Genomic DNA, 21,319 nt, shown 5'->3' with positions numbered 1-21,319 from the left:
TCCATGATACAAGATCGAGAACCAGAAGAGGGGAAGTGCTGCTTTCTAAGGCACTGATCCCTACCAAACTGCCTTGCAGACAGCTAGATGGAAGCACTACAGCTGAGGGCTATATTACTTCCCTGTGAGTCACCACAGTAGCAGCTTAACTGAGCTGCCACAGGACCACAGCCAATATGTGTAGTAGTTGTGTTGCCCTGGGACTAGGGGAAGCAGCCATGCAGCAGTCACTCCTGTAAGACAATTCCTGTTTTCAGTACACATTCCTCTCCAGAGATTCTTAAGGGTTGATCTCTGCCAACTCCACCTCCCTGTTGGGCACTTTAGGTAGGGTGTGTATGAGAAATCTGGCGCATGCATGTGTGCGCGCGCACACACACAGCAACTAAATCACCAAACAGGAGAATCATTTTTCTTCTAAGACACAATTTTGTAATTACTCAGAGGCACAATAAGGTATCATATCATGCCCCAGAGATACAGGACAGCTTTGTTTTCACAAGGCACTTGAGGAGTAATGTTGTACAACTTGAAGCTAGCACATCCTGTCATGTCTTACTGCTTAACTTTCAGATGAAAGCACATTTCCTAAGTGTTGCAGATAAAACTATAGCTCTAATGTTACACAAACAAACAAACCTCAGAACTAGTGAAACTGAGGTGAGATGCTTACTGGGGTTGCTGGTGGGGACTCCATTCTGGCAGGAAAAGGTGATGCCATTAATTCATATTTCACTTTGGGTATTTTGGTGGGAGTAAACCTACACAAACACACATACACAAAATCATAGTCATAATAATAAGCCTGAAATTAAACACTTTTTTAAACAAATATAGCTGCAAAGGAAGTGAATTCTCTTATTTCTCTTGGTTGTTTGGAAGTTATTTGAGATAAGGTACTAGAATACTGATTTAATTCAAGGGAAAAATATTAATAATCACAGAACTATATGATACACCTGGGTGAATTAATACATGAATACACCTGCAAATCAGCAGCAATATCTGAAAGCTCAATCTTTCAACATTAGTATCATCTTTATATCTTCTACCTTTCTCTCCACCTATCTAGTATATTCTCGCTTGATATCCTCAAGATATTTCCTCACTACCCTCACCCAATATTTATTATTTCAGGACCAAATTCTTCCTATTTTACTCATAATAATACTTCCAATGCATCAGATAGGAGCACACATGAAACCAAATTTTGGCCATTAGATTTGCTATCTGCACAGCTGAGAAATAGATCTTTGTGTGCATACAGCAGTGGGAAAAATGTCCATGTTTATAAGTGATTATGAATACATATAAATAGATTTATATTCTATTTTCCACATATTTGGTCACTAAACCCTCCAAATCTGCTGTCAGCAGCAGCAGAACTAACTGAAGTTATCAGACTTCTTTCAGCATAGCCTGACCTAGAGCTAGATGAGGAGTGCATCCCATTTGAGTGCTCTCCGTGCACCTGACTACACAAGGAGAGAGGAGAGTATCCCCAAACTAGCAAACACCCACCCCTTTAGGACAGTAAAGGCTATATCCCACCACATTTCATTTTACTTTTATTACTGTGAAGAGAAAGAGTCCCATGTTGCAGCTCCTGACCTCCTGGCATCTATGGTGAATGGAAAATATCTCCATTTCCTCCCTTCTCATCAGGCATCGGAGCTCTCTTCTGACTTTTGAGAAGGAAGGGAAAGTAGAGATTCAAAAAGTGGTTGCTCTCTCCTTCTGGAGTCCCTGAAAGAAGGGAAGTCTGATGAATGACTTCATTCCTTAAGTCTTCAAGAGGTAAATGAATTCTAGTGGCATCCTTGATAAGAAGACAAATGAGTGTCTTTGCCACACGGAGGCCAGGTGAGAAGAGATGTTCTCTGAGAGAGAATATGTCTACAGTTCTGGCTTTCTATGTGACAACCACTATTCACTGCCTCCCACATTCCTATCATCAAATTCAAGTCCCTGAGATGTGTGTTCAAAGATGAGTTGACTGGAATTGGCAAACCTGTCTGGGGGCATGGGTAAGGCAATACATTGCCACATGGCCCACCTTTCTGGCTGGCCACTGTTTGGTAGGGGTCATAAAGATGACTTGGTGGCCTGTTCTTGAGTCTACTCAGTTTTCACCATCATTCACACAGTTCCTTCTCTTGCTATGGAGAAGGATATTATATTTTGAGAACACTTTTAAGGGCAGTACATAAGTAAACCAATAGCAGGGCTACTCCAGTGGGTGATGAGCATTAGGACTATGGATATACACCCACAAATCCAAACATGAAATACCATGTAACTCGACTGTCAGGACAGACATGGCTACATGGGGTAAAGTGTCTGTGTAGCTTTACAGAGTGGACTCAAGCGGTGAGCTTAGCTAATATGCAGATGCATGCTTGGAGTAAGGAATCAGGTACATGCCCAGTGTAGACATAGCCTCTTAGGGTATGTCTAGACTACATGCCTCTGCCAACAGAGGCATGTAAAATAGGCTACCTGACATAGTCAATGAAGCAGGGATTTAAATATCCACGGCTTCATTAAAATAAACATGGCTGCCACGCTGTGCCGGTTCAGCTGATAGTTGGTACAGCGCGTGAGTCAAGACGCAGATCAGTTGACAGAGGAAGCCTTTGTCGATTGCTCCTGTAAACCTCGTTCCACGAGGCATAAGGGAGCGGTTGACATTGGCTTCCCCTGTCAACCAATCTGCGTCTTGACTCGCGTGCTGTGCCGACGATCAGCTGAGCCAGCACAGCATGGGGGCCATTTTTATTTTAATGAAGACAAGGATATTTAAATCCCTGCTTCACTGATTATGTCGGGTAGCCTATTTTACATGCCTCTGTCGGCAGAGGCATGTAGTCTAGACATATCCAGATATACCAGAGAAGGGAAGAAGAAAAGGAAGGCAGCTTTTCTATGACGGGTCCATTAAAAATAGGACCTATATCTGAGTATCAGATGAAACACTGTTCTATAACACTATACACTGTTCTGTAAGGGTACATCTACTCTGGCCCCTTTTCCGAAAGGGGCATGCTAATTTTACAGGTCGTAATAGGGAAATCCGCGGGGGATTTAAATATCCCCCACGGCATTTAAATAAAAATGTCCACCGCTTTTTTCCGGCTTTTAGAAAAGCCGGAAAAGAGCGTCTACACTGGCCCCGATCCTCTGGAAAAAAAGCCCTTTTCCAGAGGATCTCTTATTCCTACTTTGAAGGAAAAAAGGGCTTTTTTCCGGAGGATCGGGGCCAGTGTAGACGCTCTTTTCCGGCTTTTCTAAAAGCTGGAAAAAAGCGGTGGACATTTTTATTTAAATGCCACGGGGGATATTTAAATCCCCCGTGGATTTCCCTATTATGACCTGTAAAATTAGCATGCCCCTTTTGGAAAAGGGGCCAGTGTAGACGTAGCCTAACAGTATACACTGTTCTATATACTATACACTGTTCTGTAACAAGAGAACAGATTTACCTTGCTGGGCCATTGTACTTTTCACTGAAATGTGGGCAATTATTAGTAATGAGGAAGAGTCAAAAAGTCAACTAATCATATATTTATGGTGATTTATACACAGAAAACACTTGGTACTGCATATAGAAGCTAGATCAGTCAAAGGCACCACCATTATTAAAAAAATCACAAATATTCCATCTTCTCTGCCTTTTCTCATAGACAGAATAAAAGCAAAGAGACACAAATATAAAGAATACCTGCTGCTTACTCCCTGGATTCCAAATGTTGAGAGAATCTCCTTCATTACTGAAAAGAAGACATCAATTTCCCATTAGTCCATTGCAACACTTTATGAACAAGGAGTGATAGATCAGAACTATTATGGAATCTTTCTACTCTTTTTATAATGTATTTTTAGCCAAGACTACATAATTACCATAACACATGTATAACTTTTATTAAGTGCTATGAATTGCTCATCAGCAAGACAAGTTTTAAAGGGAAAAAATGTTATCAAAAGTCACACACTTAAATAATTTGGAAGCCTCTGATGATACAGAATGTAGCTGCCAGCTTGCCACATTGGCCATGGGGTATGCTGCATGGAACATATTATACAAGTCCTCAAAAGACCATTCCTATTCACTTTGAGATGCAGCTTCAGTTATTGATATGGGACTCTTCAGAACATGGACTGTGTACACATCTTGGTTTGTATAAGACCTAGTATAATAGGACCCTGATCCTGTTTGAGGCTTTTGTGTGCTACTGACATATAAATATTGAATAAGAATAAACCCCTGCACTACTTGTATTCTAGCTATCTCTGGAATTGCCTTTCTGTACCAGCAGGAGGGACTGAGATCAGCTGAGAAGGGTTCTTCTCTCTCTCTCTCTCTCTTGCTTTCTCTCTCCAACTCTTCATTTTCTTTTCTTGCATTTCACTACACACACTTGGAAACATCTGTACCTCTACATACATGCAAGTTGGGCCTTGATGAATATGTACATGTCCGTGGGCACCTGTAATAGCATTTAAATATTTTAAAACTGAGCTGGAGTGGCAGGGCACATGAGTAGTACAAAATATGTGACCTACTGGAAAAATAATATATTGCTTCTTGCCTTTTAGGGTATGTCTACAGTGCAATTAGAGGCCCTGGATGGCCCATGCCAGTTGACTTGAAATCCTGGGACTGTTTCACTGCAGTTTTATTTCAGACTCCTGAAAGTGGGAGGTTCCCAGATCTTGGGCTCTAGCCTAAGCCAGGAAGTCTATATAGCAATACAACTTCCCTGCAGCCTGAGCCCTGGGAGCCTGAGTCAGCAGGCATGGGTCATCTTCAGGTTTTTATTTGAAGTCTAGACATACTCCTAGACAAGGACACCAGATAGGTTGGAACATAAAGACAGTCTTGACTCTGAGGAAGGGGTCTGGTCAAAATAGCTATTGGGAGCTTAAATATCCCTTCCCCAGCCATTGAATTTGCCCAGTGGCTTGTAGCCTTATTTGCTGCAGCTTTTTTCCAATTTCCTGACACCGCCAGGCTTTACTGCTAACTTGAGTCCCAGAATGCAGCAAGCATCAAATTTCAATTGTTCTCTGACAGGAGGAGCACACTTTTGTGCATTCTGGAGTAAAAGCACAAGGAAATCCCATAGCGTCATGAAATACAAAGAGAAATAAATTACATAGACATCAGGATCCTGCCACCTAGCTACTGTCTGCAGTGGGATGAAAAATATCCACATGTCAAATTAGAGATGTATACATCAACCTCCTCCCCAGAATTGACATGCCACTGAAAGAGATCAGCCAGAAGATCCTGTGGCTAGCTGAGGGGAGATGGGACTTGTTGGAAAAGGGATTCTGTCATAGAGAAGCTCACAGTTGGGAACTGTTCAAGGGATATTAGAAAAGCTTCAGAGCTTTGAATGAAAACAAAACTTTGTGATGTTGAACAAAACCCTTCCCTCTTGAGAAATACCCATGGCTGATAATTGTAAAGAGGGACAGTGAGCATGTATGCAGCCAAAATGGTCACCAGTCACATAGTAGTGCACAAGTGAAGCTTGGGCACATTACTAGACTGACACCCATGAGATGGGTTAGTGTGATGACATCTTGTGGTAATTGTGAAAATAACATCACCTGCTCCATGACATGCTGTCTAGTCTGGAAATACTGTAGATAGACACATTGATAGGATGCTAGTGATTAAGATCCCTAATGCACAAAGGGTATATCTACACTAGGAAATTATTTCAAAATAAATAAATTTGAAATAACTCCCAAAATAACTATTTTGAAATAAGATTACTCCCTGAGGAAAGCAGGAGTACAGATTTTGAAATAACCAGCCTGTTATTTCAAAATAACAGGTTTGGTAGTTATTTATTATTTTGAAATAAGGGGTTATTTTGAAATAACTCCCTAGTGCAGACTAGTGCAAAAGGAGCACTGTAGGCATTAGCGATTCACACCACTTTTCATGGATAAAAATAATGTATTTTCTGAGATATTTTAAATAGCTTTTAGTAATGCGATGAATTAAAATCAATACAGCTTTAGTAGTTATTCAAATCCACTGATCATGTTTGTGTGTTTATGTACTGAATGCTAATAACACTATGGTTCATGCCTTTTGTTTTTGATGTCCACTGTAGGATATTACAGCTTGGAAGTGCTTACTGTTAAAGATATTTTGCATGCTAATGAAATTGTTTTCTGCTCTGGATTGATTATAGCCAGTGGTCAGAGGCATGATACCAAAAAATGATTAAAGTTGCAACTTCATTACAAAGAAATTTCACTCATATGTTAGATACATAGGGTGGCACACAGAGAACAGGAGGCACAAAGGCACCATTTATCAGAACTGATTTTTTCTTTCAAATGATTTAATAAAGCTCACTGCAAGGAAGAAAGAATAAATGGGAGTCACTTCCTCTGGTCTTTTCTCAGAGAGGTTCCCAATGGAAAAGCCACTCAGAATAGTAAATTACTCTTACTTGCTCTTCCCTTGAACCTTTTATTATCGTAGGGTAATCTTGACTTATTAAATTGTTTGTTTCATTTCTAGGCATTGTAAGAAGTACTGCAATCACACTAGCATAACTTTATTTGAAAATGACATTTCTTCCAGCTTTACAGCTTTACCCCACCTCATCCATCCCTTCCCTTCCCTGCTATTTTAAGTGGCTATTCCATTGAAATAAATCAAGCATTGAAGTATATATCAAAATCACAAGAAGCATTTTTTCCTCATATGTACTATACTGTATCTGGTATGCTCAATGATATAAGTAAGAGCACGTGCAGTGGCATGTGGATGGCTCTATGCATTGTGGCCTAGGAATCAAATCAGCAAAGCATGTAATAACGTACTTAAAGTTAAGCACATGCATACATTCCATTTACTGCAATAGGATTAAAATGCTCAAACACTTTGCTGAATTGGGGACTTAAATAATTATTTGTTGCATGTTGTCATTATATGCAGAACTGTCTGAAACAGAGGAAACCACAATTCTTGTAATCAAATGTTTATATTAATTGCCAGACAAAGTCTGCTACGGTTGGCAACATTTTGTGTGGTCAGCAATAGATCAAGGTTGGTAGGAGGGCCATTTTAGAATCTTTTCTTGAACTTCCTCTGGTTGACTTGGGACTTTTTGTGAAAGAAGGAAAAAGCCATCTGTTAAGTGATGTCAGGATTATGTGGTAGGATTGCCATAACATAGGGTTAGTGCCAATGCTCCTTTGGTTAGGCGCTCAAAGCCACCATGCTCATTTTACTCTGATATTTAAAAAGAAACACGTTTCAGATGAACTATTACTTCCGCTGACAATGATGAGAACCAGTAGCTGAACCAGCACTCTGGTCAATTTAAGTTCAATACGTTTCCTACAGGGAAACCTGACTGAGGAAACTGGAGCTAATTACTGGAGCAGTCTGAGGTGGGTGCGCTGACAAGCTAGTTAACCCATTAATTGAAGGAGTAGAATGGCACACAAGAAGGAAGTGTAAGGGAAGGGGCAATAGGGACAGGCTCTGACTGAGGCACTTACCTAAGCCAGCAGCCCCAAGTCAGGCAAAGCTTCCTGCCTGCTGCAGGAAGGATCACTTTTAATTGCAGGCGTTCCCTCTCATATGGCTCTCAGCCCTGGGAAGTGGAAGAGGCTTGTGCTGCCCCCGTCCTCCAATTGTTTCCAGCCAATACAAGCTGAGATATTGGCTGGGGTCAATTCCTGTTGGCCAGTTATTTCCAGCCTATAGGAGCTAAGGATTGGGTTGGAGGCAGGGAGATCACACAAATCCTTCCCACTCTCTGCAGAGCACAGCGGTGTACAGACTGCACTTTGAACAGTGGCAGCTGTATGCCTGAGGGTCCCAGCAGGGTGGTCCGGGGGCTGGATCTGTTGTCTTGGCGGGCCAGATCCAGCCTCTGGTCTGTGTTTTGCCCAGCCCAGATTTAAGTGATACATTAAAGAACATTTTGAAGTGTGAACAGCAGCTCTGGAAGCCTGTGTTAAGCAAACTTAATGCTACAGTGCTGTCTTTCTGTAGAAATGTTACACAGAATTTGGCTTAAGATGGCAATGGGGAAGGACCTCCATGATGAATTGATTTCAAATTAACAGTAAGTTTAGAATTTACCAAATGCATAGTCAACTTACTAGGTTGCCTGTCTGAAGGGTTTATCAATTTCATCCCCATTATATCATTGAATTCTTCTTCTTCATTCATGCCACCAAAGATATAGAGCTGTGAACAATGAAATAGCAAGCAACATCAATAGCAAGCCAATATAATGAACAGATTATAAAATCACATTAATGTATCCATTAATGTTTGCAGGGGCCTTTTTTTGTGGTACCTTCTGTATTTATGGCTCCTGGTGATAACTTCAACCACAGTAAAACTCTTTTTGAAGAAAACTATATAATTCCATTAAATGGTAATGCCTGGCTTTGTCACTGCCTGGGATCCCTACAGAGAAGATTCTGAATAATCTGCCCACCCTGTCCCAGAGGAGGAGAGGAACTGCTCAGCCTGGACCTTACAGAAGTTGCTCCTCGATTCCCTTACAGATATTTCCAATCTCCCTGCCCCTCTGAAAGAAGTTAAGCAGCTCCTCCTACAGAGCAATTTTACAGTCATGTTAAGACTTTCAGTAGTTCAGAAGAGAGCTTCCTTAGATGTTCCCACAGTCCGTGGGGTTACAACAGAAGAAGACCCACTGCTATTTAATCTCATGCGGGAATAGTCTGGATTAGTTTCTGTCGCTCACTTCAATGCACTGGCAACACTCGGGTGGAGAGTGTTGTATAAATAAAACAAACATTTTTGTTGATATTTACTGCCTGAAAAATAAAGTTTGGTGCCCTCAATTATAGATCTGCCTGGTTAGCAACTTCAACAGGGGAATGCTGCTGGCCTGCTATCAGAGACTTCTACATGTGGAGGGCCCCATCTCACCTGAGGAGCTGGAGGACAGAACAACTAATTTCAGAGACTGAGGGCCTGATCCTGCACCACTGAAGTAAATGTGAACTTTGTCATTGACCTCCCTGGATGCAAGATGAGGCTCCAAAACCTCCTCAGTGCCTTAGGAAACCAATGCTTAGTGGAACACCCCAATGCTAGATGTGACTGTGTGGGCCACTTGGAGGAAAAGGCTACAATGGACTTGCCATAGAAAAGATTGGTTTGTACCAACAAATCACTGATACTGAATTCCAGTGCTCAGGGATCTTGGCCAACTCACTTTTATGCTTTGATGTGATACTCTCTAACAGTCTTGTTTTGGACTTACAGGAATATCCCAGGGCTTGGAGCACCTGGAGTCATTCTGCATATTTCTTTAGTTCTTGGGGTAATATTTGTAAGCTTAGCTGTTGCCCCTGCACATTGTGGTTGACTCCAGGATAGATGGCACAAACATTATCTATCATCAGACATTGGCTGTGATTCATTAACATACATTGTTACTGTGCAACCTTCCTCCCATTTTAGAACTTACTTCCTAAGAAAAGGGAAAGGGTGCACGTGCCTCCATACATAATAGACAAACTACTACAACAAGTAATGTGCCGCATAAGTGAAACAGTAAAGCAAATGTTACAAGCCAAGATGGAAGACAAGCCAAAATGCAAAGTTTGAGGGAAATGCAAATGTTAAACCACTGAGTAATACTGGTGATGAAATACTGCAATAGTAGTAAGTCATTGGAAACACAGGTGCAAAAAAAAAAAAAAGCAACTGCATCAAAAAGGCATTAAGATGCAGAGACAATGAAACCAGGTGTGCCAGAGTTTCAAGGTGTCAGAGTCAGTCACTAGAACACTGGGGGTCGGAGGGGGGGGGGGGTCGGAGAAACCTTAAGAATAGCTGCAAAAATGTAGTGAAAATTTCAAGACAAGGACCTTTGAAATGTAATCACTGAAAGACAAACTAAAATCTGAGAAAAGGATATCTGGATATACCGCTGGGATGTGAAGATGACCTGGAGCAACAGTTTCTGTGGTGCCGTTTCTGTGGAGAACTCCTTCACTAATAACAGTAAAAAAGATGCTGACTGGAATATTTGGAAGTTTTCATTTATACTTGAGACAGGGTGATTAATGACAATAATTCATAAGAAGCCTGGCTCCCACTTCACTCTGTTACTACTACCCTTAATTGTAGGGAAGAAACCTTGATTGAATGGAAATAGAAATGTAGCCATGTTAGTCTGGACTTTCTGGACATTGTTTTCATATATTAATAAACTGTTTACTTTGTTAAATGCAACTATTTAATTGTTGTAAATTGTGTTTTGGAAAGAATGATTAAAATCATCATGGGATTTGATAGAAAATAAAAACCACAAATGTAGGTCTATATGGTGACTGCGTATATACATAAGAACTGAAGAGCTGTATGTTACCTGAATAATTACAGATTGCACTTTATATCAGTAAAGATGAAAAGCCTAGGATGACAGAATTCTGACTTTAACATTATATTTCACTTACGTGGCTATGAAGAATAAGTGCTACATGGCTGTGTCTGCAGGCAGGGGGTATCCCAACATAAAGTGGCATCTTCCATTTCATCTTTGCTGTAAAATACAAAAGACAGAAATAAAAATAGAACATGGCTACTGTCAGTGCATTGAGAGATGTGTTTGCAATAAATTAGGTCCTAGGTATTATCTGTATTACACCCGAAGCATTTGCAAGCCTAGGTCATTTGTATAATTATAGGATCTGCCAAATAAAGAACAGCAGCAATGAAAGCCACAGAGAAAATGAAAAACAAAGAAGTCTGGATAATCTTCCAATGACAAAAAGGCTCTTTCAGATAGATATCTTTCAGTGTTCCAAAGGATAATGGCTGATCTCAGAAAGATCAAAGTTACTACAGCCAAACCTATTCCCAAAAGTAATGTATACCCAAGTTATTGCCATAACATAGATTTACTCAAAATAAGCAGCTAAGAAAAACATTTCAATGATGGAAGATGACAGGAAAGTCTATTTGTAATGTCAAGAAAGATAATAATGTTAATGCAGTAAATCAATTACATTTATATAATGGCTTCTAATCTCACGTGATCTCAAAGGCTACGTCTAAACTGGCATGATTTCCGCAAATGCTTTTAACGGAAAAGTTTTTCCGTTAAAAGCATTTGCGGAAAAGAGTGTATAGATTGGCATGGACGCTTTTGCGCAAAAGCACTTTTTGCGGAATAGCGTCCGTGCCAATCTAGATGCGGTTTTGCGCAAGAAAGCCCCGATCGCCATTTTTGCCATCAGGGCTTTTTTGCGCAAAACAGTTTTAGCTGTCTACACTGGCCCTTGTGCGCAAATACATTTGCGCAAGAGGGCTTTTTCCTAAACGGGAGCAGCATAGTATTTGCGGAAGAAACACTGACAATCTTACATTAGATCCTCAGCGTTCTTGCGGAAATTCAAGTGGCCAGTGTAGACAGCTGGCAAGTTTTTCCGCAAAAGCAGGTGCTTTTGCGGAAAAACTTGCCAGTCTAGACACAGCCAAAGTGTTTTCCCAACTCCATATACAGGGATTTCTGACTATCAGTGAATGGCATCTGTTTAAGTACACAGTGAGCTCAACCCTGTGACAAAGAGAATGGCTCTGCCCCAGAGGGACAAACTCCAAACGTTTGGTAGCTTTAAACTTTCATAATTGCCGTTTGGTTCTGGAATTCAAGTCATGAGCATGAATTACAGATGTTTTGCTTCTCAACCCCATTTCCAGGTAGGCGTCCTGCCACTAAAGACTCTGTTCATGGCAATAAGCTGATAGAAGTAAAAAATATCTCAGGTTTGATTTAAGACCCACTACTCTAAATCATATTTACTGGAGAACCATAACAGAAAGTGATGCTATGTGTTGCAAAAACACAGATGATAAGAGGATTGATAACATGTTATAAAGGATACAAAGAACACACCATGTAGAAGTTGCATTCTGGGGTGTCACCTGTGTTGTGACTTAGATAAATCCAATAGAAAATTATGTATAAAGATTTACAATGTGGGATTACGCATGTGCCGTACATTGCAGTGCGTGATCCTTGTCTGATCAGGCCCCCAGACTAAATTATTGCCAAGAATTTAGAGCTTTTGAAAATAACAACTCAGCACCAGCAGATTACAGTTTAGTCTGTTGTACTTAACCCACTAGACCATGTGGGTTTTGGAAGGTACTTGAGTGAATTTTTGCAGGCTGCAATGCAAATAGTTTTCAGTCACCTGAAATTCTGGAGTGTGAATCACGCAAAACAATGAATAAAAAAGTGTTGCATTAATTTTCCTGGAAAAAAATTCTAGTAGTTTCCCACTCCCCCTCATTCTGATCAACATTGTTGTTCTATAATAAAATGTATTCATAAAGTTCTTTGTTACTTAGCATCCTGTAGCAATTCATCTTGAAAGAAGACACACAGAAACGACTAAATGTATTGTTAGATTAAACTTTTTAAAAATGTCTTTGAAATGTTGGTTAAAAAAGCTTTTTCTGTACAAATACCTGGAAAATCGAAATGACAGTGAATTTACAAACAGGTATATTTTCATGCTTGTTTAAAGAAAACAGAAAAAGTGTGCCAAGTAGCCACTAACTGCTGCCCCACATACAGTTCTTCAGTATGGGTATCTTTTTGCAATGTTCATTCCTACGTAGAAGAACAAGTGAAAAAATCATATTTGAAATGTGACTTTCTTAAAATAATGGCAGCAATTTGCAGCCTTCCCAAATCACTGTAAGTTACATTGTGAACTTGAGCAGTGACTTGCTCACCAAAGGAAGGAAGTGGAGGTTCAGAGGTTTGCCTGATCAAAAAGATAAAAAGAGCAGCATTTCCTGTAGTCTCTTGGGCTGAAAAACATGTGGATTAAAGTGGTTTACAGAGCTTCTCTAGAGAAACACTAAAAACTGATGTAAGCCATAAAATGCTGAGCAATCTTACATTACAGATTCAGTGCAAAATTGGAAGGTGTGGCAATATTTTTAAGGGAATAGAAAGTGGTGTTAGACAGTGCTTGGTCCTCCTGTGAGGGCAGGGGACTGAACTCGATGAGCTCTCAAGGTCCCTTCCAGTACTAGTGTTCTATGATGATATGATTTGCAGTATGTATGTGTATACAAATATTATACAACTTTATTTAAATCTTAATTTTTTTCAATAAATGAGTGATCATATATTGTCTACAGAGATGCATTTGGATGTATTTTTATGTCACTGCACACACACAGAAAGATGTACTTAAGTTCATTTTATTACAAAACTTTGCCCTTGTGCAGCCATCTAGCTTTAGCATACTTCTGAATAGTAGCGTGTTCTATTCAGTGATGGAACTTGTGCTGACAATCCCCTTTTTACATTTTTACTCACCTAGGCTTAATTTCATTACATCATTCTTTGGTGTTTTATTACCATCTTTAGACTCATGTATTCCTCCAAACAAATAGATATCCTGTTGACAAGAACTGCAACTGTAATACAATATACATGATTCTGTACTCTAAGTATTATCCTATGGAAATTGTTTTCCCTTCAATTTAACCATATGGCTGTGTCTTGATTGGCATGATTTTCCGGAAATGCTTTTAACGGAAAAGGGACTTTTGCTGGAACGGGAGCAGAATAGTATTTCTGCAAGAAGCGCTGATTTCTTACAGTAGGAAGTCAGTGCTTTTGCGGAAATTCAAGCGGACAGTGTAGACAGCTGGCAAGTTTTTCTGGAAAAGAGGCTGATTTTCCGGAACAACTAGCCAGCCTAGACACAGACTATCTGTATAGAAAAACAACATGAAAACTCCCCTCTGTTCTCAACACACACATATCCCCTTTGTAATGAAGTCCAGGATCTCTCTGAATATACCTGGATTTACTGGTTGGTTATTATACTGATGAGGTTGATAGAAAACTTTAAAATAGTCAGGCAGATTCTTGGGCATTCTGAACATTTTCCATATATTAATTAATGTAAAAATGCTGCAGCATTTGAAAGTTAAAGGTGTTTCAGACTGCAGTGAAAAGGAAAAGACTCAACATCATTGCTTTTCATCCAGGTTGTTGAATTATCAGGGGGCAGTACATGGAGCATGGTTAGGCTTTTTAGAGGAAAAGATATGGCATTCAGCACTATTTTCAGCAAGCTGTGCAGTGTGGCAACAGAGGAAACTTGGGGTATGTCTACACTACAGCACTAATTCGAACTAACTTAATTCGAATTAGTTAATTCGAACTAAGCTAATTCAAACTAATGCATCTAGACCTAAAAACTAGTTTGAATTAGCATTTTGCTAATTCGAACTAGCATGTCCACATTGAGTGGACCCTGAACCGAGGTTAAGGATGGCCGGAAGCAGTGCCGGCAGGGCATCAGATTAGGACTTAGAGCGTGGAGCTGCTGTCTCAGGCTAGCCGAGGGCTGTGCTTAAAGGGACCTGACCCCCACCCCAGACAGACAGTTCTCAGGGGTTCCCCGCTTGCAAAGCAGTCCTGGCTTGGAGTGCCCTGAGTGCCCACACTCGGCACATCACAGCACTTGGCCATCAGCCCAGCTGCACTTGCCGCAGGCTGCCATCCGGGGGAGGGTCAATCGGGGGGCTGCAGGAGAGCTTCCATCCCGAGGAGCCCGCAGAGCCACCCCAGTCCTCCCCACTGGGGGCTCGTACCCCATTCCTCCCTCACCTCCTTCCACTTACCCTTTCCTAGCCCCCCCTTCCTGATGTACAAAATAAAGGACATGTGTTCAAAAATAGAAACTCTCTTTATTGAACAAAACTCAGGGAGACTGGGAAAAGGAGGGGGAAGAGAGAGAGTGGGAGAGGGGAAGGCAACTAAAATGATCAAGGGTTTGGAACAGGTCCCATATGAAGAGAAGCTAGAGAGACTGGGACTTTTCAGCTTAGAAAAGAGGAGACAGAGGGGGGATATGATAGAGGTCTATAAAAGCACGAGTGGTGTGGAGAGGGTGCATAAAGAAAAGTTCTTCATTAGTTCCCATAATAGAAGGACTAGGGGACACCAAATTAAATGAATGGGTAGCAGGATTCAAACTAATAACAGAAAGTTCTTCTTCACAAAGCAAATAGTCAACCTATGGAACTCCTTGCTGCAGGAGGCTGTGAAGGCTAGAACTATAACAGAGTTTAAAGAGAAGTTAGATAAAGTCATGGAGGTTGGGTCCATGGAGTGCTATTAGCCAGGGGGTAGAAATGGTGTCCCTGGCCTCTGTTTGTGGAAGGCTGGAGATGGATGGCATGAGACAAATGGCTTGGTCATTGTCTTTGGACCATCCCCTCCAGGGTCCCTAGTGTTGGCCGCTGTTGGCAGACAGGCTACTGGGCTAGATGGACCTTTGGTCTGACCCAGTACGGCCATTCTTATGTTCTAAGCTCAGGGTCGGGGGTCTCAACGGACCACCCTGATTTTCATGCAAACCTGCTCCTGGGTGGCAAGGCTGGCAGCTATCCTGCTCTAGACAGCCACTTTCCTGTGCCTAGTGCGGAGGTCGTGGATGAGGTCCACGATCTCCGCACTAGACCAGGTGGGGGCCCGCCTCTTGTGGACCTGGGCAGGCTCCTGGGAGCTGCCAGCCTGGTCCCGGGAAGAGGCGGAGGCCTGGGTGACAGCGGGTGGCTAGTTCATGCCGTGCTAGGTGCAGGGTCTGCTGGCTGGGTGCTGGCAGGCTTGCACCTGGCACGGGCACCGTAGCCAGACCATGCCCCTTTAAGGGCTCCGGGATCCGGGAGGGGGGCAGACGAGTTTCCCTGGTGGTGCCCAGAGTGGCCACCAGGGAAAGCTGGGGAGGGCTAGCCTCCCACTAGTTCGAATTAAGTGGCTACACAGCCCTTAATTCGAACTAGTTAATTCGAACTAGGCATTAGTCCTCGTAGAATGAGGTTTACCTAGTTCGAATTAAGCACTCCGCTAGTTCGAATTAAGTTCGAACTAGCGGTTTGCCTCTGTAGCGCCTATCAAAGTTAATTCGAACTAACGTCTGTTAGTTCGAATTAACTTTGTAGTGTAGACATACCCTATGAGATGTAAGCCAGGAAGTAATGATATTTTTAAAAGTGAGTATAGTGTTTGCATGAAAGTTATTTGCCACACTTGTCAGTATTGCAGACTGAAGTCTTTCATTTATGCACTATTACAAATCAGTGACATTTCTAGAAATCCCCATTGCTCTGTAATCCCCCGAGCTCTTTGCTGGAAAGAATCTGGTGAGGGTTGCAAGGTTGGATCAATTCCATGCCCATTCAGTCTAGAGTCTCTTTGATGAGACTGCCAACCGTAGTGATGTTTTTTTGATGTGGACACCTGTCCAATGGGAACTGGACCAGGGACATCCATTCATTCACACAGACCAAATAACTAGAGACCAATAACATTCAATCACTACATTTCAGGGCTAAATTTGAGCAAGTGACCTATATAACAAATAGATCACATTGTTCCAGAGTCCAAATTTCTGAGGAAATCCCAACTGAAAATACACCACTTGCATACAGCTTTATATTTGAAAACGAATACACTCCACTTTCAAGCATTAATGGATATTTACTCATAGCACCTGTGTGGGGTAAGAAAGTACTAGTATTCCAAGTTTTTCAGATAGGGAACTGGGAAACAGCTATGAAGGCCTATGAAGCTCTGAAGGGTACACTGTAGCCTTCTTCTGAAAAAGCTTATGCAAATGAAGTGCGGCATGGACTATCATGAAGAATGGCTCTCGCTCAAGAGGGGGTTTTTGCACAAAAAGGAGCCATCTACACAGCTCCTTTTTGTGCAAAAGCCTCTTGCGCAAAAGCGGCTGCTAATTAATTATGCAAATGAAGCACAGCGATATTCCACGCCATACTTCATTTGCATAAGCTCTTCCAGAAGAAGGCTACAGTGTAGCCATAGCCATACCTCAGTTTTTTGTTGTTCAACCTGAGAAATTTCTGATCACCCAGAATTCCATATGAAACCAATGGATCTGTGGTTGCTCAGGCCCAAAGGGCCTCAGGTTGAGTCACCAAAAAGTAAAAGGAAATTTTTGAAAATCTGGGCTTTAATGACTCGCCAAAGATCAACACAGCAACTGAATGCAAGTGCCAGAATTCAAACTCAGGAGTTCTTGGTTCCTAGTTCTGTACTAGACTTCTTGCTGAGACTGCTGCTCAGAAAGATCTAAATGTGAAATCCCATTACATATGTATGTTAGAAATGTTGAGGAGGAGACCTTCCTTCCCCTCACATTCACACTGGAACTACAGAAAAAATAAACCAGGACAGAGAAGTGGCCTATACCTTGTCATGGTGTGCTGTAAAAGTATGATGTATCCTTCCACTGGGTATTTCTCCTTTGACTTCACACTGCTGCCAGGTTAAAGAACCTGGGGAAAAAGAGCCTCACATAATTATGTATTTTCCATTGTTTTCTCTTGCTATCTCAAAATAATAAAATGTCGATACTACAGCCTTTTAAAGAGCTGCTATAATCAAAAAGCTTGTTGTAAAAATGGGCTTGTGGGGATCCAGATTTATTCTCTCTCAATTTGCTTAGTTCAAAGATAGTTATAAGATAATTTCTCTGATGATAGCACTAACATATGCTCTGAAAAAAGTCTTCTTTCTGCTTCTTACATCTTTACCAATAATAAAGACTGCAGTCAGAACTTACCAGACAATTCTGTTGATGAGGTATGAGGCAGAACAGAATCTAGCTCACTCTTACATAGCTGGGCTGGCTGTATGGTGCTATCAGTATTAAACACTTGTTTTTGTCAGGAAAAGTAAGCAGATGAGCTTTGACATCATATAAGGCTAAGACATGATGGGTGCATCTAGACGTGCAGGATTTTGCGCAAAAGCGGCCGCTTTTGTGCAAAAACTTGCCAGCTCTCTACACTGGCCGCTTGAATTTGCGCAAGAGCACTGACTTTGTAATGTACAAAATCAGTGCTTCTTGCGCAAATACTTTCACGCTCCCGCTTGGGAAAAAGCCCTTTTGCACAAGAATACTTGCTCAAGAGGGCCATTGTAGACAGGGAAGAACTGTTTTGCGCAAAAAAGCCCCGATGGCTAAAATGGCGATTGGGGCTTTCTTGCGCAAAATCGCATCTAGACTGGCCACAGATGCTTTTGCGCAAAAACACTTTTTGTGCAAATGCATCCGTGCCAATCTAGATGCGCTTTTGCGGAAATACTTTTAACGGAAAAACTTTTCCGTTAAAAGTATTTCCGAAAAATCCTGCCAATCTAGATACAGCCATTGAGTAAGCAGTATCATTTTTATGTAGCTACTTTTCCAATCATATTCAGGACATATTAATTTTCCTGTTTTATACTTCAGCAGAAAAAATGGGGGACAGTATAGTAAACTGTTGCAAGAAGTATTATTTGAAAGGGGACCAAAGGAAGGTGATCAAAGGAAGTTATAGTTATAGTTCATGGGTCAACAAAAGAGAGTGATGCAAAACAACCAACTCCCATTGCTGAAGAAACAATTTGTGGGAAAAATATTTTTGCAGGTCAGCTAAAGTGGAACATTTAAAGCCACTGTCCTGAAGAGACAGCCATGTCAAGTTGCAGTGTCCCAGAGGGAGCACTTAGGAGGTTGGCACAATCTTTCCATGATGCTCCTTTCACATAAGGGGTGAGCAATCTGCTCCCCTTATGTGCTGGCACAATTATACAGGCTGAGGCAGGAGGGTGGGATCACATTCCTGCTTCCTCACTTTGCAGAGCCCTGCTTCCTGAAGCAGAGACCAAGAACTGGCTGTCTTTGTGCTCCCCAAAGTGCAGTTAGCAGTGAGCACAGGGAATGGTCTGTTTCCGTTGCATAGCTACAGAGAAGGGTACACTTTCTTGCTCCCCCTTCAGGCTCCATACAGTTTTCCGGGCCACATCCTATCTTTGCATAGCCACAATGAGGCAACACCCAGTTTGTCTCCATGCAGTCTCATCTCACACTCTGATTAAAATAAAGAAAGTGGAAAACTCCCTCTACAGAGAAAATCTGTTGTTGTGAGAAAGCCAAGTTTTCTGAAAAAAATTGGCTTATTTCCAACTGGACATAGTAAAATTCAAGTCTGTGTTACGAGAGAAATTTTAATGTATTTATCCCAGAAGATAAACAATTCACAAGAGGGACACGAGGTAGTGGCTTGTTTCTAATGCCTTTTTCTTGACTTAGGATAGGTGAAAGAAGCAGTTGTTTCCAGCCAAAGAACTTAATGATTGGTGCTTGCTCCTTAATAATTTGGATTGTCTCTGAATCTTGCCTGCAGCCACAACAACACTGCATGGCAGGCTATTTTCATGACACAATAGTCAAATGAACAACAAGACAATTATTTTATATCAGTTAGCCCATATCCACCCTTAGGAATGAAGAAATTTGAAATAAGCCAATTGGAAATTTTGAAGAAGCAGATCAATTTACCCTGTGTGGTTCTTCTGAAGACAAAAAAATGTCGTGGTTGAGGATGGAATTAAATGGATAGAAAAAAAGATGAATAGGCTACTCGTGTGTGCCTATTCTGATGCTTTAAAGGATGAGCTTTACTAGCGATATTTCATAACTTTCTTATTTTGCAGGTCTACCTGACTTACTAATCAAACAGTTAAATGAACTATGCAACTCTTTCAGCATATTTTGGCTGGCTTTAATTTTCTATTGTGAATTCACCTTTTCAGTACGATATTTACAGGCTTATAGTTAAGACTATATTCTTAGTGTATTTCTCAAAAACATGGTAACAAAAATGATACTGTCCATAAAGATCAAAATTCCCTCTTGTCCTCTGTAGGGGCCCACTAACACAGAAGAACCTTGGTAGTTATGTAGCAAGGAAGCCAGAAAGAAACTATCCAAAAGCTTACAAAATGGGCACAGGCTCCTCTGCGCTGTGCGGAGTTCAATTAAGAAAAGTCTTACACAGCTGCATAGAGCATGTCTTTGGAGGTCTAATTGGAGGATCTACTGTTGTACAATTTCTCCAGTCCTTCTATCAATGAAAGGGGCACTAAGGCATTTGGGAATGGAGTATTAGCTGAAGAGCAATTATGCATCAACTCTGGAGTCTGTTGAAAGTTTAGATATAGTACCAAAGGATCTTTAGGATGGTTCTGTAATATTCCTCTTAACACACTTTATATATCCATTAAATCCACTGAGAATTTTAACAGATACCTGTATCCAATGCATACACGTCAGTAGAGTAAATATTTTCACTCGAGCAACCACCAAACATGTATATTACTTGTCCAACTGTTGCAAAAGTATGGCCTGACCTGAAAAGAATAAGATAACATTTGAAGCCAAATGATTTTCTATCATTCTTTAAGTACGCAAAATTACTGAAACCAAAAGAAACCACACTGCTATTTGCTAAATGTCAGGACAACATGGGGGAAATGGTATCTTGTTTGTTACACTCCCAGCGTGTAGTGTTACCACACTTGTTCTTTCCTCCCTTTCTCTGAAGGAGCATGAGCTCTTATTTCCATATAGTAGAAGCACATGTTCTTGCATGCATTACACCAATAAACAACTCAACCATTTTTCCTTGTCTTCTAGAGAGGCTCCCTCATTCACCTTTCAATATGTTGGACTAAATCCCTACTCTCCAGGTGCTCTAGAGTGGGGCTCAGTGCATGGAGGTTCTGTTGCTGGGCTTAGGTGGCTTTCTCCATCTTTCCAGCTCCCCCAATCCAGAGGGATGTCAGGAGATGTGCTGGCACAGAGATGGTGTAATCAGCCCTATGTGACCTCCTCCTGCCCCATCCTGGGTAATGGATGTTTTGGGAGAAGAGAGGAAGAGGACATGTCAGAGATGGGCAGGGCATGAGGCTCTTAAGTGAATACTGTAGACAGTTTTATGCCAGTGCAGATAAATGTAGATATAAGAAGGCAACAATAAAGTAATTATACAAAATAAATCCTCTAGTTAAAAAGACTCTCCCACCCTTCAAGTTTTCTAATTAAAGCATAATTAAGAAAGAAGACATTTGTGCATCTGAGAAATCATTTCTCCATAGTAACTCCAAAACAGCAATTCCCTTTCTAAAATTGGCAATACAGAAGAAAAACTGCTACACCAAATTATATCCTAAAGGAGAAAGAAAAATCTTAAAATAATAGATAGGGCAATTTTGGTAGAAAAGAGCTTTCAGAAATGTCCATATCAACCATCTCAATCCTCGTTTATTTCTGATCCAGAAAGAAGGGAGCCTTTGCAATGAGAAAATGTTTCGTTTTCTCATAATTCCAAAAAGTGAATATAACAGGTTGGCCCCGCAAATGAATGTATAAAGTTGCATCATTAAATTATCATCCT

The 21,319-nt window shown here is 41.1% G+C and overlaps 1 protein-coding gene across 1 annotated transcript in view; it reads right to left on the bottom strand.

Moving 5' to 3' along the window:
- The window catches only part of LOC112547261 (RING finger protein B-like), a 67,166-nt gene that overhangs the window by 25,034 nt on the left and 20,813 nt on the right, over nt 1–21,319 (bottom strand). Inside the window, exons 8-14 of the mRNA XM_075931858.2 lie at nt 20,173–20,273; nt 17,286–17,371; nt 13,371–13,452; nt 10,486–10,571; nt 8,146–8,233; nt 3,722–3,770; nt 674–761 (exon numbers count right to left, since the gene is read on the bottom strand). Of these exons, the coding sequence (XP_075787973.2) occupies nt 674–761; nt 3,722–3,770; nt 8,146–8,233; nt 10,486–10,571; nt 13,371–13,452; nt 17,286–17,371; nt 20,173–20,273 (580 nt within the window). The remainder of the gene's footprint in view (nt 1–673; nt 762–3,721; nt 3,771–8,145; nt 8,234–10,485; nt 10,572–13,370; nt 13,453–17,285; nt 17,372–20,172; nt 20,274–21,319) is intronic.

Source organism: Pelodiscus sinensis, chromosome 6 (assembly GCF_052426305.1).
Source record: "Pelodiscus sinensis isolate ZL-2025 chromosome 6, ASM5242630v1, whole genome shotgun sequence".
Lineage (NCBI taxonomy): Eukaryota > Metazoa > Chordata > Testudines > Trionychidae > Pelodiscus > Pelodiscus sinensis.
The sequence above is the reverse complement of the archived record's forward strand: the minus strand, read 5'-3'. Positions and strand labels throughout refer to the sequence as shown.